This window comes from Bos indicus x Bos taurus, chromosome 5, assembly GCF_003369695.1.
Source record: "Bos indicus x Bos taurus breed Angus x Brahman F1 hybrid chromosome 5, Bos_hybrid_MaternalHap_v2.0, whole genome shotgun sequence".
NCBI lineage: Eukaryota > Metazoa > Chordata > Mammalia > Artiodactyla > Bovidae > Bos > Bos indicus x Bos taurus.
In genome coordinates, this window is record NC_040080.1 from 16222672 (window position 1) to 16246287 (window position 23616).

Consider the following 23616-nt stretch of genomic DNA (forward strand, 5'->3'; position numbering starts at 1 on the left):
CAAAGGAGCCTGAAATACTCTGGCCCCTTAACAGAAAAAACCTGCTGACCCCACAGTAAATCAATAAATCCTAAAAATTTGTCTAGTGTTTCATTTCCTTTATTTCATCCTTTTCCACAGCCAGTGTAAGAGTTGAGCCCTCACTACCTCATGAGTATAGAGTAGTTCTGTAATCTCATGAAATGTTCTATTTCAGTTTCCCTTGGTTGTGTCAAAACCCTTCACAAACCCTCAATAGCTACCCATGAACTGTAAGGTTAAGCCAGGCCTCCAGCCTTACCTCTCTCTCCAGCCTACCTCCTACCACCACCATGAGTGTCTCCTACACCCGACCTGGACTATTTGCTGTTTCCAAACACCCTACCTAAAGCTCTACAGCCTGTATACCCAACCTAACCCTTTTGATCATAAAGCCTCCTGTTTCTATCTATCCAACAAATCTCTATTCATTCCAAGGGGATTTCTTTGGTAGTCCAGTGGTTACAACTCTTGCTTCCCAAGGCAAGGGGTGCAGGTTATATTCCTGGTTATGGAACTAAGATCCCACATGCTTCCTGGCCAAACAACCAAAACATAAAACAAGCAATATTGTAACAAATTCAGTAAGACTTTAAAAGTGGTCATTAAAAAAAATAAAAAATTGTAGGAAAAAAACTTCCATCTTCTCCGTGAAGCATTTGTGAGCGCTCCCCACCTTCCCCCTGGAGAACTTCTTTATGGATTTAGCAGTCTCCATCGCAACACTTAGACTGAAACACACTTGACCACACATTTGCTGCTACTTTAAACTGAAAGCTTGAGAACAGGCACCAGGCCTGTCCCTGTGCCACCTGCTACTTGGCACATGATGTTGGAAGGCTCACTGGTATGCATTCCTCCCTCCCCAATTATAATACTTAGCTTGAGATTCATGTGCCTTGTCTTCATTTTGATGTCTCCACAAGGTGCCCTCAGTACAATTTGCTGCATTCCTGACAAAGGTGTCCCTTCAGTCCTGGGCATATTAGCCCCAGCATTTCTAAAAATGGAGGTCTACGTCTCTGAATCTCCCCACCCCTCATCCGCACAGACTCAGGAACTGACAGCCCCGCCTCCTTACAGTCAATTCAATCACACTTGTGTCTTTCCTGAACACTCCAACCTGCAGAGGTCCCCTAGCACACCCATGGTGCTGGTCTCTGTCATTTGTCAGGCAGTCATCTTCAGCCATTAAGTAACTGCTTAGTTTTCAAGTCTGTCTGTCTTGATCTCTAAGATACTTGGGAGCAAAGCCATTCACAGGATACACAGTTAAGTACCCAGGAAAACATACAGTATAGCTGAATGACCAGACTTCCCCTGCAGTCCCTTCTGCACTCTAAAGGCCATCCCATAAAGCCTGTATTCCTCCCATTCCTGCTCACCTTGAACCTTCGGGCTAGAAACTTATTCTTGATCTCTAAGAAATTGCCACGGTTCATTTCCCCCTTGAAAGGTTCATTGAGGATGGCATAGCGTGGATCATTCTGGATGTCCTGCCAACGGGCATAGCCATGGCTGTTGGAAAATTAATCGCTCAGGAAAAATGAAACAAGGGAAAGTAAGAACATCCAACTGTTAGACCGGCAGAAATCCCACCAGAACCTTGGATCGGACTCAGGCAAAGGATACTTTATGATGCCAGCCAGTAGCCAGTAGTCATGGCGTCGGTGCCAGATCTCGTAAGTCTTCTTGGTGACAGTGGCTGCCCGCTCCTCATTCTGCCACAGGGAGTGCAGCTCTGAAGAGAGGTATGGGGAACGGGGAGAAACACAAAGGCAGACACCACTGAGGATTCAGCTACTTAACTCCTGACCCGGTACCAACTTACTGTGCCTTTGGCTTTGTAACAGGGACCCCAGAGGAGTGTGCTGTAGGCCTGGCATTCCCTCTAGGAGAGCCAAAGTCTCCGTACCTTGGTTTCTGACAAGAACCCTAATTTCACCTTGAATCTTTCCAGTGGGCCCCTTTTTCATACCCGTAAAACCACCATCTGCAATGTTGAACATGAAACGCTGTTTAATATTTTTCTTCTGCTTCTCATCATTCAGGTCCTTGGGGGTCTCTCCATTCTGAAGCATCACCTCTTTTTTCTCCTCTTCTTCTTTCTTCTCTTCTACAGAACAGACAGAAGAGAAATGTCAGCTCTAGACAGAAGACAGCACCATGGCCCTTACCGGTACATACAGCACCGTGTGCTACGAGACCACCCATCTACTTCCACCCTTTCTCCACGTGTTTTTTATATATATATATATATATATGTATGTATGTATGTATATATTTGGCTGCACTGTGTCGTAGTTGCAGCATGTGAGCTCTAGTTCTCTGACCAGGGATTGAACCTGGGCCCCCTGCGTTGGGAGAGCAGTCTTAACCACTGGACCATCAGGGAAGTCCCCACATGTAACTGTTTCTTAAACCCACAAAAAGGTGCCACCAGCCCACTGACCATCACAGGCGGGGAGAGGGGGAGTCTTTTAGCTTGGGATAAAATGATTCTATCAGTATGGATGGGGAGCCTGTGGGCAGAGAGGTGTCTGGGAGACAAAGTTCTTCCTTTCAGCAATAGAGTCCTTTTACAGTACAGTTGGCTTCTCCAAACACCCACCTTTGTCCTCCACCACGATGGGAGTCAGATCAACTGCTGCCTTCTCCTCCACCTTCTCCACATCAGCATTACCTGGGGGGAATAGATGGCACTGAGAACATACCTAAACAAGAGTGCTCCCCACCTCTGTTAGATACCTAAACAAGAGTGCTCCCCACCTCTGTTAGATCTGAAATAGTCCTAAACCTAAACCTTAATGATTAAAGTCATAAAAGATGTCCTGAGGGACAAAAAGCCCACAGTTAAACTCAGGGGTGAAAGAGTCTTCCGTGTGTCAGTTCCTCTGGACTGCCTCCAGCTGGGCTGCAAGTCGAAGTCCTTTGGTTCGCAGGGTCTGCAGGGCACGCAGATTGACATACCTTTCGGATCTGTCTCCATCGCTTCCTCTGTTCTCTCCTTGACCTCTGCCTTTTCCACTTTCTCCTCTCCCTCAGGAGGCTCCACTGGGACCTTCTCCTCCTCTGAGGCAGGGGCAGGGGGCTGTGTACACTTCAAAAGAGAGAAGACAGAGGTTGAAGCAGACAGGCCAGCCTCCCACAGGGAGAATGGGCCAATCCCACGGCCTCCAGTGTGGCGTCTGTCACCCTCTCACCTCAACGGCGGCCTCAGGGGGTACAGACTTCACCTCCTTCTCTGCCTCTGCACTCTCTTCTTCTTTGAGGTTATTTTCCTCTACTTTTATCCCATCCTCTGCAGACCAACAATAGACATTAATTAAGAAGGTCCCAGATCAAAGAGAAGGTCATGCCTTCTCAGTCTGTCTCATCTTAAACTGTCCTCTCGTGCCTTTAAGAGCCAGCCCTATTCTCAGGACGGCCCTCCTAAACTGAGAGGGAGCTTGCTGTGCGTCCTGCCGGAGTCCCCTGAGAACTGAGCACAGGGGAACAGAAAAACCACAGGCCAGGACAAAAAGAAGAGGACAGAGGACTAACACCCAGGAGCACTCACCGGCAGGCGGGGCAGGAGCTGGAGTATTGGGTTGTGTGTCCCCAGGAGTGGAGGGGGTAGGAGTCTTTGGGGACGGTGACCCTGGCTGGGACATTTTCTTATTTTCCTCTACTTCTGCGAGTTCAGGCATGCTCCAGCGCCCGTTAACATGTTCAAACTCCTGAACCTGCAGCAATGGGACAAGAGGTTGAAGACCCGAGTCCAACTAGGCTCCTTCCCTGCTGGCTCTCCAGCTCCCACTATAAGCCCTGGATCACCGAGGGAGGCTCAGGGCTCACCTTCTTGCGAATCAAGGACATAACCCCAATCCGAGTAAGGACATGCTGGCGAGACAGGCCTTCTCGGGGGACGCCATCAGCAAAGGTCTCGGCCCCATCTGCTCCCGGCTCACATAAATGCCGCATAAAAAGCGAGACATAAGCCCTGTGGTAAAGAAACAGAAACAGGTTAAAGAGCAGCCAGCTCCCAGACCAGACTCCTTCCCACCCGCAGGGCAGTCAGGCCTCATGCTGGAAATGACTGTGGCTCCATGTGAGGTAAAGCCCGCCATGGTGCTGAGAGCTGGTCTCCAGACCCCATGCTGTGCCCCAGGTCCTCTGCTGGGGAAGCAGGGAACAGAGAGCCCTTCTCCTAGCAGCTGCACTTCCAGCTTCAGCAGAAGTGCCTCCTGGCACAGCAGGCTCCAGTGTGCAGAAAAACCCGGACTCAGAGGCCTTGCTTTACAGTGCTCAACCAAGCACTCGACTTACTTGAACTCCTTCTCAGATTTGCCTCGCAGATCCCGCACGAGCCACTGGGTGGTAAAAGCATCCTGAGGGGGCATCCCATAGCGCATAATTGCATTAAGAAAGGCTTTTCGCTGACGAGCATTAAAACCAAGAACCTGGGGGCAGAAGGAGCCAGGTGAGAGGGAGGCAACCCAACTCCCCCAAGACCCGACAGCCACTCGCACCCACCCTGCCCTAGGACCGAGTGGTACTCACTTCAATATTCCCACCAACACGGGCCAACAGAGGAGGCAATGGCTTATCTTTATCATTCCGCAGGCCCTTGCGACTGGGCCTGCGGGGAGCTACAAGAAGAAAAAGGACGTGTGAGCGACGCTGATCGGGATGTTAGACAAAGCAACAGGTAAAAATCCAACAGAAAGGCACGGGCCTCACCTTCTGAACGTTCGTCAAAGTCTTCATCACCTTCCTCTGAGGCCACCGAATAATCGGACTGGTTGTCGGACTGGTCGTCCTGCCAATCTGGAGGGAGAGAGGGCAGATGAGCGGGGCCCACTGCTCTAGTGGAACGGCCCATGGGTGGGGGGCGGGGCCGGCCACACACACCTCGGTCCTCCTGCGAGCCATCATTGTAGTTGACCTGTTTACGAATTCTTTTTCCTTTGCCCAGGTTTCGGGCCAGATCTTCTTGCTGCTGCTCATAATGGTGCCGCAGCAATTTCTCCCAGTAGTCGGGATCCACACTTTCTTCCTGTTTTATGATCTCCCGTTCCACCTCCTCTTCCTCCTGGGGCAGAGGGAGGGCCAGGACTCAGGGCTGCTGCACCCCCAGCTACCCCTGGTCCTCACAGTTCCCACTCTGTTAGCTGCTGTTCATGACTTGACTCTGAAATACATGGTGTACCTGCTTGAACCTAAGAACTTGAAAGAAATTTAATTGACAGGACAAGCTGTTATCACAAGATAGAAGGATGAAGAGACAATATGCATTCTTTTAACCCCTTTTACTGACACACAAACAGTTGGGAGATGGTAAAATGTAGGAAAGAGATTACAGCCTTAGCAAGGCAGAATGGAGAAGCTTCTGAAATACTGCAGAAGATTCTCCCAAGCAATAAAGTAGAAGGGCCATAAGCCCTTTCTGTTCTTCATAAACTTCATAAAAGTTTATCAACTGTGAAAAAAAAATTACATATCCTCTTATATCCCCATAATGTTTATGCTCCTCTGAAAGTCTTCACTTTTTTTTTCCGATAGTTTAGGACCACCAGTTCCAAATCCTTTACATTAGAATTAAGCTGTTAACAGCATTGATATAAGAAACAACCTACATCTCCACCATTAGGGAACCTGAATAAATTATGGGGGGGTGAAATGGATGAAGAGAGTCAAAAGGTATAAATTTAGGTTATGATGATTTTATACACAGCATGGAAACTCTAGTTAATACCATACTGCATATCTGAAAGTTGCTATTATAGTAAAAGAACAGTTCTTAAAAGCTCTCATCACAAGAAAAAAAAGTTAATACTATATATATGGTAACAGAACTAAACTTACTGGGGTGACATCTTGCAATACATACAAACCATTATGATTTGATACGATATACCAAATCACATCATACACCTTTAATATAATAGTATTTTATATTATATCTCATTTTTTTAAGTAAATAAATTATGGTACTTTCAAATGGTGACATATTACACAGGGGGGTGAGGCAGAAGTTCTTTCTGTACTGATTTGGATAAAATAAATCTTCTAAGATCAGGTAGACAAAAGTGAGGTACAGAACATCATGGAGAAGCCACTTTCCTTACATAGCAACAGGGATGCAACTAGAAATGATCATAGTCAGAAACAAATACCGTATCACTTATACATGGAATCTGAAAGTATGACACAAACCTATCTATGGAACAGAATCATGGACCTAGAGAACAGACGGGTAGTTGCCAAGGGGAAGGGACTGCAGTGGGAGGTTGGGATTAGCAGATGTAAGCTTTCATATATAGAAGAGATAAACCACAAGGTCCTACTGTATAGCACAAGGAACTATATATAACATCCTATGATAACATAACAGATAAGAATATATATAAAGAAAATGTGTATATATACATATATATATTAAAAAGTATAACTGAATCACTTTGTTGCCCAGCAGAAATATACACAGCATTGTAAATCAACTATTCTTCCCATTTTTGTGTGGTGTGATTTAACACAACAGAAGTTTATTTCTTGTTCCTACAATGTCCATTACAGATCCGGGGGACTCTCCAGAACAGATACCTCTCTCCAGTGTGGGGGCCTCAGCGTTCCAGACTGCTCTGATCTCATACTCCTCTCTCTGGATGTGCTCACACGACAGAGGAGGAAGACAGCACTAGAGAGTCCTACACCAACAAATAAATGCTTCAGCCACGAACTGAGGATTCTGCAACAACCCACTGCTCAAAACTGTCTCAGGACCCTGTCTAACCACAAGGAGCAGAAAAGAATAACCACTCCCTTCTTTTTTTGGCTGTGCCATGTGGCTTACAGGATCCCAGTTCCCTGATCAAAGGCTGAACCTGGGCCCTCAGTAGTGAGAGCGTGGAGTCCTAACCACTGGATCACCAGGAAATTCCCTTCTTACTGTTCACTAGGATCCAAGCCCCATGTCTCCTTGTCTACTGCTATACCTCACTTAGAAGAGGACCTGGGGACTTCCCTGTGGAACAATACTTCAACTTTAGAAAAAACTACTTTCCTTAAAAGAAAAAGGGAAAAAGGTGTTTCTGTGTACATACACGTCTGTATATATGCATACACACATATGTGATTTACATGTATATAAAATAGTTTGTAAAATAAATATCACTTATCCCCAGCGAGGGTGCTAGGTAGCCAAAGGACTGGGGTGGGGAAGAGATACTTCTACAGCTTCTGAATTTTGAATCAGGAGACTTACAGCTGACCCCTGAACAACACAGGTTTGACCTACATGAGTCCACTCACACACAGATATTTCTCAACAGTAAATACTACAGTACCACACAGGGCACAACTGAATCTGTAGATGTAGGAGCTACACATATGGAGGGCTGTAATATTCAAAAAATAAAACTTTATGCAGCCACCTAGAGGGCCATCGTCAGGAAAGGTTAACAGTGGGAGGGAAAGTACCAGCCCTCTCTTGCAGCCACTCAGCACCTTCTGCTCTGGGTCCCTCCCAGGGTCCCTCCCAAATGTGGGCCACCCTGACAGGAGGGCAGTTTTGACTGAAGACTACTAGGCTGCAGACCAGTCAGACTTTTTAGCCATAAGCACACAACACTGAGGTTAAGATACATATCAGAAAAACAGCAAGAGGAATGATTCAGAGTTGGAAGGATGAGAATAGATGTCAAAGATCATCAGAAACTGATGTCAATTCAAAGAACCTTGACCTGGGTGGCTCAAAGGGGACCAGAAGGGAAAGAATTTTTTTTCTTTAATTCCATACTCTATTATTACATTGGGGGAAAAATATTAGAGTCCACACATTCGTAACTGAGTATTCTTTGTTTTCTGTTTTAAAAGACCCAGGAAACAGAAGGGAAAAAGGAAAAACAATTGTTTCCAAAAGTACAGGAAGACAGGCTAAGTACATATCACACCTCCTACCTTTTCTCTGGAGACAGTTGGGTTAGCAATCCAAAGTCTATTTATAGAGCTAATAAAATGCATAAGAGAAAATAAAGTAAGAATCTAATAAAGCAGTTAATATAAATGCTTTGAGTGTGAAATGTGGCCAGTTACGTCCAAGAAGTGAATGTGATTTGCTCATACTTACAGAATTTCTTTTCAAAGAGGTGAAAAAATAATCACCGTACTAATTTGCCTACAGATGTTTTCCTCGTCTCAAATACCGTCGTGGTCTCAACTCCAACTTTTGGACGAATCACCAAGCACCGCGTTGGACTCATACTCACCCCCATTTCTTCTTCTCGCACCACATACTGGGCCACTTTGAATGAGCTCAAATATTCATTCATGCCCTGTAGCTCCGTGTCTTCAGTCTCATCCTGGTTCCGGTCCAGCAGTCGTTCAATGGCTTTATCGTCATAGTGGATGACACTGCTATCTTCTCCCTCTTTGTTGTCTCCTCCTATAAAGAATCAGGGGTCCACACCCCCAGTTAGCATCAGCAGCTGCAGTGGAGAAAGCTAGCCCCAAAGACCTGAGGTCTGAGTCCCAAGACCCTCAGGATCAAAGATGCCCTTTAGAGCAGCCACACCCCACACCAACACAAGTTCCTGACCAGCTCACCTCCATCTGTGGCCTCATCTTTGAACAGCTCCTCGGTGCCAAACTTGAGGATATCATCAAGCTCCTGTTTGGACATGGATCCAGTCTTGGAGCCCAGCCCAGGCCGAACAACGAGATGCGTCAGCATCATCTTTTTCTTGGCCACCTGCGTGATGCGCTCTTCCACAGACGCACGGGTCACAAACCGGTAAATCATCACCTTCTTATTTTGCCCAATACGGTGAGCTCTGCTAAAGGCCTGGAGTTGGATACAAAACGAAGACAAAAACTGAAGTAACCGTGTTTTTTTGCCCTGACTTTCACATAGTAAGCCAAACCCAGCATGAGGCTCGAGCTGCAGCTTGCCTCATGCAACTTCCTTTTGCACCCCTGCTCCCAGACACCATCCTCTACCGTGTTACCCAAAACAGGACCAGAGCGAACCCAAACTCTCCAGCTTACAATAAGGTAAAAGACATTTAAAAAGAATCTATTGTTTTCCCCTGAAACAACTAATTCCAGATGGCGGAGCCCTCACAGAGAACACTGTGCATTTCCAGTAAGTTACTATATGCCAAGGCTGCTGCCTCTGCTCACCTGGATGTCATTATGGGGGTTCCAATCAGAGTCGTAGATAATAACTGTGTCAGCAGTAGCCAGATTGATTCCAAGGCCCCCAGCTCGAGTGGAAAGCAGGAAGCAAAACTGCTGAGCACCTGGTGCTAAGAGAGGAACCACAATTCCAATGAACAAAAGTATAAGGAGCATCAGATATACAAAACCTCATTAGCAGATGCAAAATGCTACATATAGGATGGATAAACAACAGGTCCTACTGTGTATAGCACAAAGAACTGTGTTCAGTATCTTGTGATACACCACAGTGGAAAAGAATATGAAAAAGAAGATATATTTTTAAAAAAGACTTGTATATATGTATGACTCAATCACTCTGCTGTACAGCAGAAATTAACCCAACACTGTAAACCAACTATACTTGAATTAAAAAAATTAAAAACAAAAACAAAAACAAAAACACACCTCTTTAGGCAAACACCGAAGTATCAATAATGGTGTCGTAAGCAAAGAGCAACAACAGATACTGAGATGTGTGTGAAAGTTTAAGAAGAAATAGGATGTCACCATGGTCTCAAGTGTCCCCTAAAGGAATTTATCAATCACAATGAAGAAAACCTTACAGGGGAGAACTTAGGCAGACACCACCTGAACCAAGTAATCAAGGCCAACACCAGCAGTGGAACATTATCACTGTCACATAGTCCTTGGGAATGATGCACTGAAAAGGACACGGCATCACTCTTGCAGACTCCTGCCCGAAATGTCTAACATTGATCAAATCATGAGAAAACATCAACTAGACTGGTATTAGAAAAGCTAAACATTCTATAAAGAAGCTGACCAGTCACCATCAAAGATATCAATATCATGAGTAAAAAAGAATGAAGAAGTGGAAGAGACAACAACTATGAGTGATGTGGGATCCGTGAGTGGATCCTGACACATGGTCAGTGGTGACGTTCAAGTCTATGACCTGGTTAGTAGTATACTAGACACCAATGTTAATTTCCTGGATTTGAACATTGTACTGTGGTCATGTAAGTTATCAAGAAAAGCCCGGTGAAAGGTATACATGGACTCGCTATGTTATTTTTTTGAACTTTTGTGTTCAAAACTATCTCAAGTTATAAAGCTAAAAAAAAAAAAAAAAAGAGGAGGAGGTGGTAGCAGCTACTGAGACAAGCCTGCCACTAGCTTGCTATCTGGGCTTGGTAAATCTGGATAAATCTGGGTCCCTCCCAGGCCTCAGCAATGAAGATGATTAAATGAAGTGCCCTTCTTTTCAGCAGAGAGAACAAAGACTCCATAGGGAATTAACAATCTCCCAGAAATAATCTGATACATTCTTCCAGTCAAGAAATTCAAAAGTACTCTTCCATGTCGACAAAAGACCCTGAACCACTACCCAGAAAAACAGATGTGAGAGAACAAGTGATAGGTCGAGAGCTCTGAGTGAGTGAAGATGCCAGGATCAAAGCCATTCCTCCCCTCTTACCATTGAAGCGGTCAATGGCCTCCTGACGCATGTTCCCAGTGATTCCCCCATCAATACGTTCATATTTATAACCTTCGTGTTCCAGGAAGTCCTCTAGCAGGTCCAGCATCTTGGTCATCTGAAGAGGAGCAGAGTTAAATTACGGGATTAATTAGACGAAACTCCTCCCGTACGTCTCTGAGCTGTCCACTGCTACCCGGAAGTTACCTGGGAGAAGATGAGGACACGGTGCCCACCCTCCTTGAGGTTCTTGAGCATCTTCTGAAGCAGCAATAATTTCCCGGATGCTCTGATGAGGGCACTGCCGTCATACATGCCGTTAGGCATCTTAGGGGCTTCCTAGAGAGGAGCAAAAAAGAAAAAAAATAAAGAAAGAAACCCCACACGGAGCAGTCCCCACCCAGGGATGGACAAGTGGTGGCAGAGTTACCATGGCGGCCACCGGGAAGAGATATGGGTGGTTGCAGCACTTCTTAAGATCCATCACCACATTCAGCAGAGAGACCTGGTTGCCACCCCCTCGGGCATTGAGGGCTTCAAAATTCCGAGTGAGGATGTACTTGTAGTATTTCCTGTGTAGACGACAGGGTAAGAGATATCACCCTCGAGAGTCGTCACCTGGCTCACCATGTGGTTCCAGGGTCTGGGGCCTTCCTTCCAACACCTCTCACTTTGGGACTGAGGAAACCCAAGAAGCGCCATTGCCATCCTTTTAAACAAGGGAAGGAAGCGCTGAGCACTCTGGACCCAGCACCCCGGCCACAGGTTCCTTTGAGCCTCACTGGCTTGGTCACCACCCATCTCACATCAGAGTACGGGGAGGACTGGCAAACACCACACAGACGGGCCGGCGTGTCTAGCTGTGTCTGCCAAACGGAGCCAGCACCCCGTTTCTCCACACTCACTTCTGCATGGGGCTCAACTCCACACGCACGATCAGCTCTGTCTTGGACGGCATGTTCTTGAACACGTCAGCCTTGAGCCGCCGCAACATGTGAGGGCCCAGCATGTCATGCAGCTTTTTAATCTGGTCCTCCTTGGCAATGTCCGCAAACTCCTCCAGGAAGCCTTCCAAATTGCTTCAGAAGGAAAAGGAAAGAAGCTGTTGGAGAGGGGAAGGGAAGGGACATGACGCAGGAGGCAGAAGGAGCAGGAAGGATGAGGAGCTGACTGTGGACAAGCACACACTTACTGGAACCTCTCAGGGGTGAGGAAGTTGAGCAGGTGGAACAACTCTTCTAGATTGTTCTGCAGTGGAGTCCCTGTCAGCAACAGCTTGTGCTGGAGTGAGTAGCCATTTAGAACCCGGAAAAACTGGTGAAGCAGATGGAGAGAAGTGGAGTGCAATGAAAACAGGACTCCAGTACTTCTTTGTAAAGTCCCGTTTTACCGCCCAGCAGTTAAGCCCCTGCCCCTACCTCTATCTCTCTTAAAAAATTTTTTTTTTATTATTCTTTATCTTCTTTCCACAGTGACTTTTTCTTTCAGCTACACTTTGCAATCTTAGCTCCCCAACTAGCTAATGAACCCGTGCCCCACACCCCCACCCCAGAGTAGAAGTGCAGAGTCCTAACCACTGGACCACCAGCAATGTCCTCCATCTCTCTTCTAAGGCCTGGCCTCCAAGCCTTATCTATCATGAGTGAGTAAGGAAGGCAGAGATCCTTTTTCCGTCTCCCGTGCTCCTAGGTCTCCTCTTCCTGAGTAGATGGTACCAGAACCCTAAAACTGGAGGCCACAGCTCCCCGGCCCCTCACCTTAGACTGATTGTTCTTGAGCCGATGGGCTTCATCCACGATGAGGCAGGCCCAGTCAATAGAGCCCAAGATGGCCATGTCAATGGTGATCAACTCATAGGATGTCAGCAGCACATGAAACTTCACAGATGCCTCTTTCTGCACAAGAAGGTGACTTGGTCACTCGTATCCAGGCCGAGTCAAGGGACTGGCCGGGGAGGGTGGGAGTGGGGGAATTCCCTCCTCTCACCTCACCCCAGGGACCAGACTCAAGGACGCCATAGCAACAACTCTACCCTACCCCTGCCTCTCTCAGGTACCTTCATGCGGGAAGCCTTCTTGCCGCCACGAATGGCATTGTCCTCAAAGGAGAACTCATTCTCTCGGATGATAGCACGGCTGTCTTTGTCACCCACGTAGGTCACCACGTACATATCTGGAGCCCACATTTCAAACTCCCGCTCCCAATTGATGATGGTAGAAAGAGGGGCGCTCACTAGGAAGGGGCCTTTGGAATGACCCTGTGAGGAAGAAGAGCAGAGGGAGAGTGAGGACTCAGGACCCCACACAAAACCCCAGTGTCCACTGTCCGGTACCCGGCCCCTCCAGCAGGCAGAGGACTGGCCTGTGCACTGCTGCTGCCCCTCCTCCCTCCCCAGGATACAAACACACCCAGCCGCCTCCTTCCCACAGGTCCAGGCCTGCCTCCAGGGAGCTCACACACTGGTCTCTCCACACTGGCTTCACCCACAGTTCTGCTCATCTCAGCGCACAGCCGACCCCCAGGACTGAGGCTCCGGGCACCCACCACTAACCTCCCCAAGGCTCCACTCCCTCCCATCTGTCTCTGGGTACTTAGGTCTCTCTTACTGTCAACTCAACACTGTTCTCCAGGTCAGAGACTAGTTTTTTTTTTCCCTTTCTCTGTCTCTTGGGAGTGCAAGAGAAGACCCTGAACACAGAACATTCCCCCAGACACAAAGCCAGTAGCCCCAGCTTTCGTACCTCCTTATAGAGGGAGTACAGGAAGACTGCAGTCTGCACCGTCTTCCCAAGGCCCATCTCGTCGGCCAAGATGGTGTCAGTGCCCTGAGCCCAGGAGAAGCGTAGCCAGTTCAGGCCTTCCATCTGATAGGGGTGCAGGGTCCCACCCGTAGCATCCAGGTACTCTGGCTGGCGCTCATACTTCACTGTTGGCTGAAGGAGGAAAAGAGGAAGTCATGAGCTGGTGAGGAATTCCTTTCCTTCCCTAAGACAGTAGCTGCTCCTCCTCACACATGCTCACTAGAGCCTACTCAAGGACGCCACAAAAGACTGGCAGGGGAAAAGGTGCTTAACGGTTATTTTAAGTTTGTGTTTTACTTAGGGTCCTGCAAGTAGCAAGGCAAGATGGAGGTCTTGGTCCCACAGACATTAGAAGACTGACACGTCACAGTCTCCCTGGCAGCACAATAATTCTACCAGTCAGGATCTACCAGGTGAAAAGTTCTACGTTCTCCATAAATTTACTTTTAACCTTAACCTTACTCATATTTTACACAAAACCCCAAGGAACTGAGCCATGAATTAAGGCTCAAAAGACGCAGGTTCCAAAACAAGTTTCATAAAAGCTTGGTGTGTGACTCCTCCATGTTATGCCTATGTTTTTGCTTTTCTGACGAGGGAAAAGAAAATAAAAGTATTCCCAGTACTTTTCCTGGTTTCCAGAGACGTGGAGACACCAGGAAGCCATCTGTGTGAAGCATTTTAGCCACACCGACTTGAATGTCTTAGACCACCGTCAGAGGAGCACAGAAGACACATCGTCCTGCCCGCCCTTTTCTGCCAACTCACATCAACCGTTGGGGTTTCAGGGGGCCTCTCCAACTTCCTCAGCTTCACCTTCTTGAGCTTCTTGCCTGGTCGTCCCTCCTCACCCCTCATCAACTCCCTAAAGAGGACAGAGATGTCACAGCGCTGCCAGGGGTCCTTCTCAATAAGCAGCAGCTCTGATCACTGAGGTCGCTCACCTGTGATTCCAGTAGCTCTGCTTGAACAGGTCATAGTCCTGAATCTCCACATCCTCACTCTCCCAGGATGCCTGGTCATAGGGTAGGTCCCGCCACTTGATCAAGTAGTGGACGTGGCCCTTCTTGTCCACGCTGTAAGGTCAAGAGGAGAAAGCTCTGAGCCAGAAGGCCCCCTGCTCAGCTCCCCAGTCAGTCTTGCTCTCAGAAACCGCCAACAATAGATGTTCCAAACCAGGCCTCTGAGGAGGCCAGATGCCACATGGATTCAGAACCAATACATCTGGTCTACCAGTCTTTGCACCAAAAATGATCTCTAATCTACAGTCTATGGCTCAAAGGCCAGGATTCAGTCAGTTAATAAATAACACACTGAGTGTCTTGTCCGACTGTAAGTTACTGGTGAGGTCCATTTTCTGAATCCCCTGAGGATACGCAGCCCACCTCCAGGATGCCCGGCCGGCTCCATCGGTACCTGTGGTTGAGAATTCGGTGGATCATCATCCACTCGGGCTTTATCCCATAGCGATAGAAGCGCTCCTCCATCTCAGCGAATTTAGGGTCCTTGTTCTTCCGCTTCCGACTCTTCTCCTCGTCACCACCGAAGTCCCCAGAGGGTGGTTCATCCATGTCATTCTTGCGCTGATAGTTTCGGAACATCACTTGACAGTGTAGCTCCAACTGCAAGCAGGACGAGAAAGACATCAGCAAGAGTGATAGCCACCCTTCTCTCCACAGGCTGTACTCTCACTGCCGCCCCCATCCAGTCTCTCCCAGGCTCACCTGCAGCTCAGACACCCAGGAGCAGTGCCAGTACGACATCCCTTGCCACTTGACGAAGAACTGCCGCTCCGGCCGCCCCTCCAAGGGCTTGGGGGACGGAGTGTTGGGATCAGCATCTGGGGGCCGAGGCACTGGCGTGGGAGATGGTGGCTGACCCCACTTCCAGATTAGGATCTTCTGAACTTTGCCCTTGAGAGCTGGACACTAAGAGAGAAAAAGAGATGAGTCAATACCAAAGCACTACCATAGGGAGGAGATGTATACCTGAGAGCAGCTTCAACCTCATAGTTAGTAAAATCTCATTTCAATTACAGTCTTATCCCAAAACCCTTTGAGAGAGAGAATAGAATCTCCTGTTTCTGGACTTAGTCCAGGACTGGTGTGACATCACTCCTATCTGCCTAACAGAGCTAGCAGCTAGAGCAAGTAGGCACAGAGAAGTCACAGGCCTGGAGCCCAGGTTTCCTCGCTTAATCTATTAGATTGGTGCAAACATAATTGCAGTTTTGGACTGTGAAATTTAACATTTAATCATTATAACTAGGCTCAAACACAGTTTTATCAATCAAAATAAGGACTAATACAATAAACACATTTTTGCCAATGAGAAATATGTTTATTCCTGTGGTGTTAAAATCCAGGCTTCGTGATTCAATGAATTCTTGGAAAGGATTTTCCACATCATGCTGGTTGTGGAAGCGTTTTCCCTGCAAAAAGTTTTTAAGCTGCTTGAAGTAGCAGTAGTTGGGAGAAACAGAGGTAGAGGTCAGGTGAATACGGCAGATGAGGCAAAATTTTGTAGCCCAATTTGTTCAACTTTTTGATTGAACATTGTGTGAACACCGCATGATGTTCAACATTGATTGAACATCAACTTTTTGATTGAAGCGTTGATTGTGTCATGTATGGTTGGGTGCTTTCATGGAGAAGAATCAAACCCTTTCATTGCTGTAGGTCTGGTAGCTCACACAATAAAGAATCTGCCTGCAATGCAGGAGACTGGGTTTCGATCTGTGCGTCGGGAACATCCCCAGAAGGAAATGGCTACCCACTCCAGTATTCTTGCCTGGGAAATCCCACAGACAGATGAGCCTGGTGGGCTATAGTTCATGGGGTTGCAGAGTCGGACACTACTGAGCAGCTAACACACTTTCACTGACCAATGCTGGCTGCAGGCGCTGTGGCTTTCAGTGCATCTCATCGCTTTGCAGAGCATACTTCCAAAATGTAATGGTTTCACTGGGATACAGAAAGCCGTAGTGGATCAGACCGGCAGCAGACCACCAAACAGTGACCATGACCTTTTTTTGGTGCAAATTTGGCTTAGGAGATGCTTTGGAGTATTTTCTCAGTCCAACCACTGAGCTGGTTGTTACCACTTATTGTATAAAATACACTTTTCATTGCGTATCAGTCTGATTGAGAAATGGTTCGTCATTGTTGCATAGAATAAGAGAAGATGACACTTCAAAACCTTTCCAATTTGCTTCAAATGCTGAAAAACCGTAGAATGGTTGATGTTGAGTTCTTCAGCAACTTCTTATGTGGTTTTAAGAGGATGAGCTTCAGTGATTACTCTCAGTTGGTCACTGTCAACGTCCCATGACCGGCCACTACACTCATCTTCAAAGTTCTCATCTCCTTTGCAAGACTTCTTAAACCACCACTGAACTGTACATTCGTTAGCAGTTCCTGGGCCAAATGTGCTGTTAATGTTGTGAGTTTTCTCCACTGCTTTATGACTCATTTTGAACTCAAATAAGAAAACTGATTGAATTTTCTTTTTGTCTAGCATCATTTCCATAGCTTAAAATCACATAAAATAACTGTTAGAAAAGACATAAACCAAGAAATATCCATTAAAATGATGTATAACACAACCACATTTAAGAATGTATTCCAATTATCAAATGGCAAAGTTCAACAGTGCTAAACCTCATTTATATCCCACTTGGGAGAACAGGCAAAGCATCAGCTCTGTTGGAAGTCAGTCCTATAGCTTCCCAGAAGAAAGGCATCCCAGGACCACAAAGGAAGGAAAACCCCGGTTTCGGGGCTCAAAGGCCTCCAGCCCTCCAGTGGCCTCTCCTGCACCTCAGCCTGGAGATGCCCACATGGAAGAGGGGTGAACCCTTGGGCTGGTCCACGCCTCCCTCGTCTGAGCCCAGTTGGGGCCAGGCACTCACCGTGCAGCGGGGACACAGCCATTCGCCGTTGGGGATCTCTGGGAGGGGGGGGTTCAGGCAGTGGATGTGGTAGGAGGAGGGACAGGTGTCACAGCAGAGCAGCTCCCCGCCATCCTTGCAGACCCGACAGAACTCCATGTGGTGATCATCCTCTTCCTCAGGGTCTCCCCCAACCTCTTCCAGGATCTCCTCGCCCTCCGAATTGTCCTCCTTTGCCTCCCACTGGATGCCTTCCTTCTCCTGAAGTTGAAGACCACAGAGTCAGGTTACAACCACCCCCCACCCTCGCCCAGTTGGACCGCACCCTGTATTCCTCCAAGAGCATCCGAAAGCCCACAGCCAGCAGCACCAGCATGTCTCCCCCCGCCCAAGCCCCCGCCCTTGAGGCAAGGCACTCACGCAGTGTGGGCAGCTCCACTTGCCCTCGGGTGCCTTCTCCATGTCCGGGTCCAGGCAGACCATGTGGTATGCGCGGGGACACGTGTCACACAGGATGATCTCTCCGCCTTGCTGGCACACCTCACAGTAGTCCTGGTGGTCTGTCTCATAACCATCCACAGCAGTCACCTCCTCCTCGCCTGGGCAAGGAAGAGGGAAAGCCCAGTTATTAGAAAACGACCACCTCCCCCCACCCCTGAAGCCCAGGCCCCATCTCCTTAGGGAGATGCCTCCCAGTCATTTCCCTCAGCCCATCACATATTGATACAGAAAAGCAGCACACCTTTCTTCTTCTTTTTTGTGGTCCGCAGTTTCTTGCGACTGCGGCTACTGCGGCTGGTAGAACCATCAGAAACAGAATAGCTATTGATACTGGCGTCGTCGAAGTCAGACTCCACATCTAAGTCATCGTCCTCACTCTAATGGGGTGAGAGGAAATACGGCTCAAGGTTCAGGCCAAGGGGAAGGAGAGAGTGGTGGAGAAGGGAGGCAAGGGAATCGCTCTTCACTCAGGGCACTGCAAGCACGGCAAGGACTTACACAGTGAGCCTAGATCCCTGTTCTATGATCAACTCCCCACATACTTCAGCAACCATCATGAAAGGTGAATCCTGAACTAAGCCACCATCCTCTCCACGGGCTAAGGCACCATCACCAGGGGACAGGGACAGGCTGGGCTCTCACCGAGGATCTCTTTCGCTTAGAACCGAAACCTCCCAGCTTGATTTTCAGGGGAGCTACTTTCTTGGGTTTAGGCTTCTTGGCATCGGGGACACGAGGACTGCCCTTGGGCTTCCTCCGAGCATTGGGACCTAAATCAGGAGAAAGCAAGTGAGATCATGCAGTCCAAACATCCATGACAGAGCAGAACATGGGGAAAAGGAAATATTCACCATCCAAAGTGTTTCCACTGGGTTGGCCAAAAAGTGCCTTTTTAAGTAAAAGTAAGACACGTTTTTCACGTTGGAGGAACTTTATTGCACAATGTATCCATCATTTTGTTCCACTACTTTCTGCCACTTTTCTGGCAACTTCATAATTCTATCTTCCCAAAACTTATTATCTTTTTGAGCAAAGAACTGTCCCAGATGCCTTTTACAGTCTTGCAGGGAACCGAACTTTTTTCCATTAAGAGAATTTTATAAAGATAAAAATAAATGGAAATCTGAAGGTGCAATGTCTGATGAACAGGGTGGATAAATTGGAACTTCTCAGCCAGGTTATAACTATTTTTGCCTTGTCATCAAAGAAATGTGCAATCCTGCCTTACCCTGATGGAGCTCATAATAAAGGACTCCTTTCCAATCCTACCACAAACACAACATCACCTTTGTTAGGATGGAGACCAGTCTTTGATGTAGTTGGTGGTGGTTCAATTCACTTGCCTCAGGATCTCTTCTGTTCCACATTACTGTACAGCATCCACTTTTCATTGCCCATCACAATTTGTTTTAAAAATGGAATGTTTTTGTTACGTTTAAGTAGAGAATTCCATATGGAAATACAGTTAAGATTTCATTCAACTTACATGGAACCCAAACATGAAAGCGATGAACATAACCAGGCCAGTGCAAATGATTTTCAACACTTGATTTGGATTTTTTGAGTATGTCAGCGATCTCCCATGTAGTATACAATATTGACTGTTCTCAATTAATGTCTTAATTTGATCGCTATCAACTTCAGTTGGTCTACCCAACCAGGAAGCATTGTCCAGCGAGAAACCTCCAGCCCAAACCTTTGCAAATTACTTTTGACACGTTCGATCAGTCACAGCACCTTCTCCACATATTGCACAAATCTTTTTTTGCATTTTAGTTGCTTTTTCACCTTTCTTGAAATAATAAAGCATAATATGCCAAAATACTGCCTTTCTTCTTTTATCTTCAATATAAAAATGACTACACAAAAATTCAATTTTGGTAGTTTTTTTTTAAATGCACACTGATATGACAACCATCACAATACGATCTAACAAAACTGTTTCAAATGAAAAAAAAAAAAAAAAAGGACAACTAAGCGAGACTAGAGCCATCTTATGGAAAATAATCAAAGGAACTTTTTGGCCAACCCAACACAATACGCCCCACCTAAAACATTTCTACACTGAGCTTCCCAAATTTCCCTCCTGATCCAAGATTCATCCCTCCCTCCTAGCTTCTATCTTTGGGCTGACAGAACAGTGCATCCACACGTCTGCCAACCACACTAGCCCCCACTTTCACTGGGTCCCATTTTCACCTTTGCCCTCCTTGGTCTTGGCCTTGCGGATAGGCACCTCCACAGGGGGTGGAGGCGGTGCCACTTCAGTGGCCGTCACCATGCTCTCAACCACGGCCACTGCCGCCGCTGCAGCTGCTGCCACAGAAGCCCCAGAACTGCCTTTGAAGGGATTGTTGGTGCTGAATTCCCGCCACTTCGCACCCAAAACCATCATCATCTTGGAGACGGCGATCTTGGGGTTTTTGGCAGCAATGAGGGGTCTGGGGGAAAAAAGGCAGGAACAGAAGAGGAAAAGTTTAAAAATAAAAGATAAAAGATGGGGATGGAGGTAAGAAGAGATAACGGAAGTGCACTCCACCCCATCCCCAAGACCCTCCTGTTTACCTAACAAACTGGCTGAAGGCCTTGTAGTTGGTGAGGGTGCGATAATCCTCCTCAGAGAACACATGGTCGATGTCTTCCATGCCCCAGTCTTCCAAGAGCTGAGCTGATGACTTAGGCTCCTGCAGAGAGAGCAGGGTCAAGGCTTGATTCCGAGTGCCCACACTCACCAGAGGATATGAGCTGCAACTAAGGCTGGCAAGTCCAGGGTAAGACCAAATCATTAGAAACAGGAGGAGAGAACTCAATCTCAGGGGCAGCAGAATGTCTGGGAAGCAAAGGATAGAGAAGGTGGTGGAAATGCAGGCACCTTTGAGTCATCATCATCCTCGTCCTCCTCCTCCTCCTCTTTCCGCTTGGATTTACTCTTCTTCTCCTTCTTAGGGCCCAGCTTCTTCTTCTTCTTCTTACCAGGGGTATAGTCGCTGCCTTCGCTGTCTGAGCGCAGGGCCACCTCTTCCTCCTCCTCCACAAACTCCGGCCCCTCCCCAGAGCTGTCCCCCAGCTGCCGGCATAAGAGCAAACGCTGGAGCAGGGAAGGAGGGGGAGAGGGAGACAGACACACACATGCTACACACATGCTGACCTCAGGACAGCCCCGAGGCGACGCCTGGGACCTGGCAACCCACTCCAGAGCCAGCAAGCGAAGGCCCCAGCCCTCCAGCCCTTCTCAGGGCTCCTCCTGCGTTCCTCCTACTCCCCATGACATCAGTCACCCACTCACCTCCTTTTTTTGGCGCTTGCTCTTAGGGATTTTAGGGTCCCGAGGTTTCTTAGGCTTTTTCTTCTTCTTGAGCTTTGGAGTCTCTGCTTCTGACAAGTCCTCTTCTGGGTCTTCTTCGTTTTCTACATTTATTTAGCAAAAAATGGTATGCAGGGAAGAGATCAATAGCAAAAGGTTAGCACCTAATACAGAGGCTTTAGACTTGATTCCCCCACCTCTTGTCCCAGATTCCACTGAAGAGAGCTGCTACACACGCCACCAATGGAAGCTGATACTCCAGACAGAAACAGACAGAGAGCTGGAGATCTTTGAAACAGGCCTGCAGGGCCAAACTGGGCCCACCTCAGGCAGCTGCCCAGATCCTGAGCAGAAGTCCTCTATATGCTCACCAGGACAGCCAAATCAAGCTGCACACAGTTAACCAAGGAAGAGAAATAGGTCCAGCCCTCCTGTATTCCAGAAACCAAGAATGAGAATGAAAAATCCTACCTAGAAAACAAAAACCAAAGACAACACCCTTGGCACATTCCCAGAACAGTACCTGCTCAGTGGTCCCGGAAACCACGTCCTTCACTAACCCCCTTTGGCTCATCACTGCTCTAAACCACCAGAACCTCTAAGCCCCAGGTTCAGCTTGCCAGCCTAGTATCATGCCCACTCCCAAACCGGACTTCCCTTCCCCATCTCCAGCCCTACTGTTCCTTCCTGGCTTCTCCTGGGTCAGTAGCCTCTTCTCCCCAGGGGCCCAAATCAGCCCAGCTGTCACCATCTCCCCCCCTTCCTCCTCCCATCTGGCTCCGCCTCCTGCCGGCTGGGAGCACACACAAAGCCTGGGGTAATGCTGAGAGCTCCAGGGCAAGCATAGGTGGGAAGGGGCACCGAGGGTGGGGGAGAAGGCCAGGAGGCAGCTTCCTTTGTAACAGACATTCATACCAGCGCACCAGCTCCCTCCTCCCTCCTTCCCAAGCCACCCCCGCCCAAGGAGGGGGGAGAGGAGAAGGGAGTGGAGGAGGAGGGAATGCCTCACCCACTGAAGAGAGGGAAAATGGCTCCTGACCACAGAAGCCAGCCCAGGGCACCCAGCTGCCAACAGAGGACAGACAGGAAGTGGCAGGGGAGGGGGTGGGGTGGAGAGAGGTAGCCAGAGGGGAAAAGACTACCACCTCATAGATTTCCCAAATGATCACCTGGCCCCATGTCCAAACGCCACTTCTCCTAACACTACCCTGGGATGACACAGTTCGCAAGACGCCATTCTAATGTCCTAGGCAAGGATACCCAAGACACCTTGAAGGGTGACCCCACAAGAGGGCCTGAGTTACTCCCTCAATCGTTAGGATTTCGATCATCAGAGCTAAGGTTTAACAAAAGTTCGGCGGTACTGTGTCAGAGTACACAACCTTCTTTCTGACACCCAAAAGGTTGGCCTTCCTTGCAGGATGGAAGCCCACAAGAAGTCTCTGAAACTCAGCTTCCTCATCACCTCTACCCAGAGTGCAGGCCACAGATCCTAAAGTACCTCTAACAAGGTTACAGGCCACCACCTATCCAACCGGCTGAGAAAAAGGGAGCAGCACCTAGAATAGTGGACAACAGCCTCCGACACAGGTTCTTAGTTCCTGGCCCCCAGAACTGGCCCGAAAATGCCTCTGGCTCCACCCTTCCTGTGAGGGGCAGATACTGGGGAGCAAGATACACTGGACAAAGCGCCATCAGCCTCCCCCTTTCCCTCTCAGCCGGGGATCAGGCCAGGCACAAGACAGCCCCTCCCATTCCCCTGGGAATGGAACACCAGCTTGGATCTCAGCAGAAAGAACCATTTTCTTAGGCCCTTCTCCCAAGTCATCCCCGTACTGTCCCTGTCCCCAGTCAGCTACATCTCTAAGAGTCACCATCAAAGCTGGAAGTGGAGACCGGGACAATTCACATAAGCAAAGGGGACTCCCTTCCATCCACAGAAGACCCTCCAACTTCTCAGGCAGATGTGCTGACCTGGCAAAAGGCAAACTGGCTGATATAGAGGAAGATTTGGGATAGGGGCAGGAATGGGGTGTGGCAGGTGGAAAAACTGGGTCACACTACAGCTTGGGGCAGAGTTCACCCTGGGAGCCCACACAGTTCCCAGTCAACACAGGGGCAGCCCCAGCCCGAGGGGCCAATGGGAAACCCAGATGTGGAGCCAGCACAGGATCCTCTCGCCACTATCACTCTCCCCCGCATCCTGGGCCACAGCACAGAAATCTGCCACCGTGCCCTCCACGGTGACAGGATTCAAGCCTCAGTTTCTGATCCCAGCAGCTGAAGACTCAACAAGAACACTGACCCTCTCTTCTAAGTGGCCCTGGGCGGAAGGAGAGACTTCCAACTAAGAAAGTGCCAAACGTGGAACCATCTTTCCCAGACCACCTCAACTTGCAGCTGGAGCTAAGGAGAGAGAAAGCAAAAGGGAAAGATGTTTGCTGGGAAACAAAAACAGAGCCAG

At 48.2% G+C, this 23616-nt stretch overlaps 1 protein-coding gene and 1 non-coding gene across 8 annotated transcripts in view; both read right to left on the minus strand.

Annotated features, from left to right (window-relative positions):
- Positions 1-23616, minus strand: part of CHD4 (chromodomain helicase DNA binding protein 4) — a 29325-nt gene that overhangs the window by 3561 nt on the left and 2148 nt on the right. For 2 of the 7 annotated variants that reach the window (XM_027541129.1, XM_027541128.1), the window contains exons 3-37: positions 21135-21256; positions 20721-20915; positions 20414-20532; positions 20048-20289; positions 18491-18618; positions 18090-18225; positions 17768-17946; positions 17369-17608; positions 15183-15386; positions 14875-15080; positions 14403-14534; positions 14227-14323; positions 13399-13590; positions 12714-12914; positions 12415-12552; positions 11850-11971; positions 11563-11736; positions 11088-11229; positions 10865-10996; positions 10658-10775; positions 9181-9305; positions 8605-8842; positions 8268-8443; positions 4912-5092; positions 4741-4827; positions 4561-4649; positions 4327-4460; positions 3856-4000; positions 3578-3743; positions 3222-3319; positions 2989-3118; positions 2630-2701; positions 1997-2134; positions 1651-1759; positions 1404-1536 (exon numbers count right to left, since the gene is read on the minus strand). In XM_027541129.1, coding sequence (XP_027396930.1) covers positions 1404-1536; positions 1651-1759; positions 1997-2134; positions 2630-2701; positions 2989-3118; positions 3222-3319; positions 3578-3743; positions 3856-4000; positions 4327-4460; positions 4561-4649; positions 4741-4827; positions 4912-5092; positions 8268-8443; positions 8605-8842; positions 9181-9305; positions 10658-10775; positions 10865-10996; positions 11088-11229; positions 11563-11736; positions 11850-11971; positions 12415-12552; positions 12714-12914; positions 13399-13590; positions 14227-14323; positions 14403-14534; positions 14875-15080; positions 15183-15386; positions 17369-17608; positions 17768-17946; positions 18090-18225; positions 18491-18618; positions 20048-20289; positions 20414-20532; positions 20721-20915; positions 21135-21256 — 5240 coding nt within the window. Of the gene's footprint in view, positions 1-1403; positions 1537-1650; positions 1760-1996; positions 2135-2629; positions 2702-2988; positions 3119-3221; positions 3320-3577; positions 3744-3855; positions 4001-4326; positions 4461-4560; positions 4650-4740; positions 5093-8267; positions 8444-8604; positions 8843-9180; positions 9306-10657; positions 10776-10864; positions 10997-11087; positions 11230-11562; positions 11737-11849; positions 11972-12414; positions 12553-12713; positions 12915-13398; positions 13591-14226; positions 14324-14402; positions 14535-14874; positions 15081-15182; positions 15387-17368; positions 17609-17767; positions 17947-18089; positions 18226-18490; positions 18619-20047; positions 20290-20413; positions 20533-20720; positions 20937-21134; positions 21257-23616 lie in introns of all 7 variants that reach the window. The other 5 variants (XM_027541126.1, XM_027541125.1, XM_027541131.1 and 2 more) reach the window with 4 other exon arrangements.
- On the minus strand, positions 3401-3538 carry LOC113893858. The gene has a single exon (XR_003511381.1).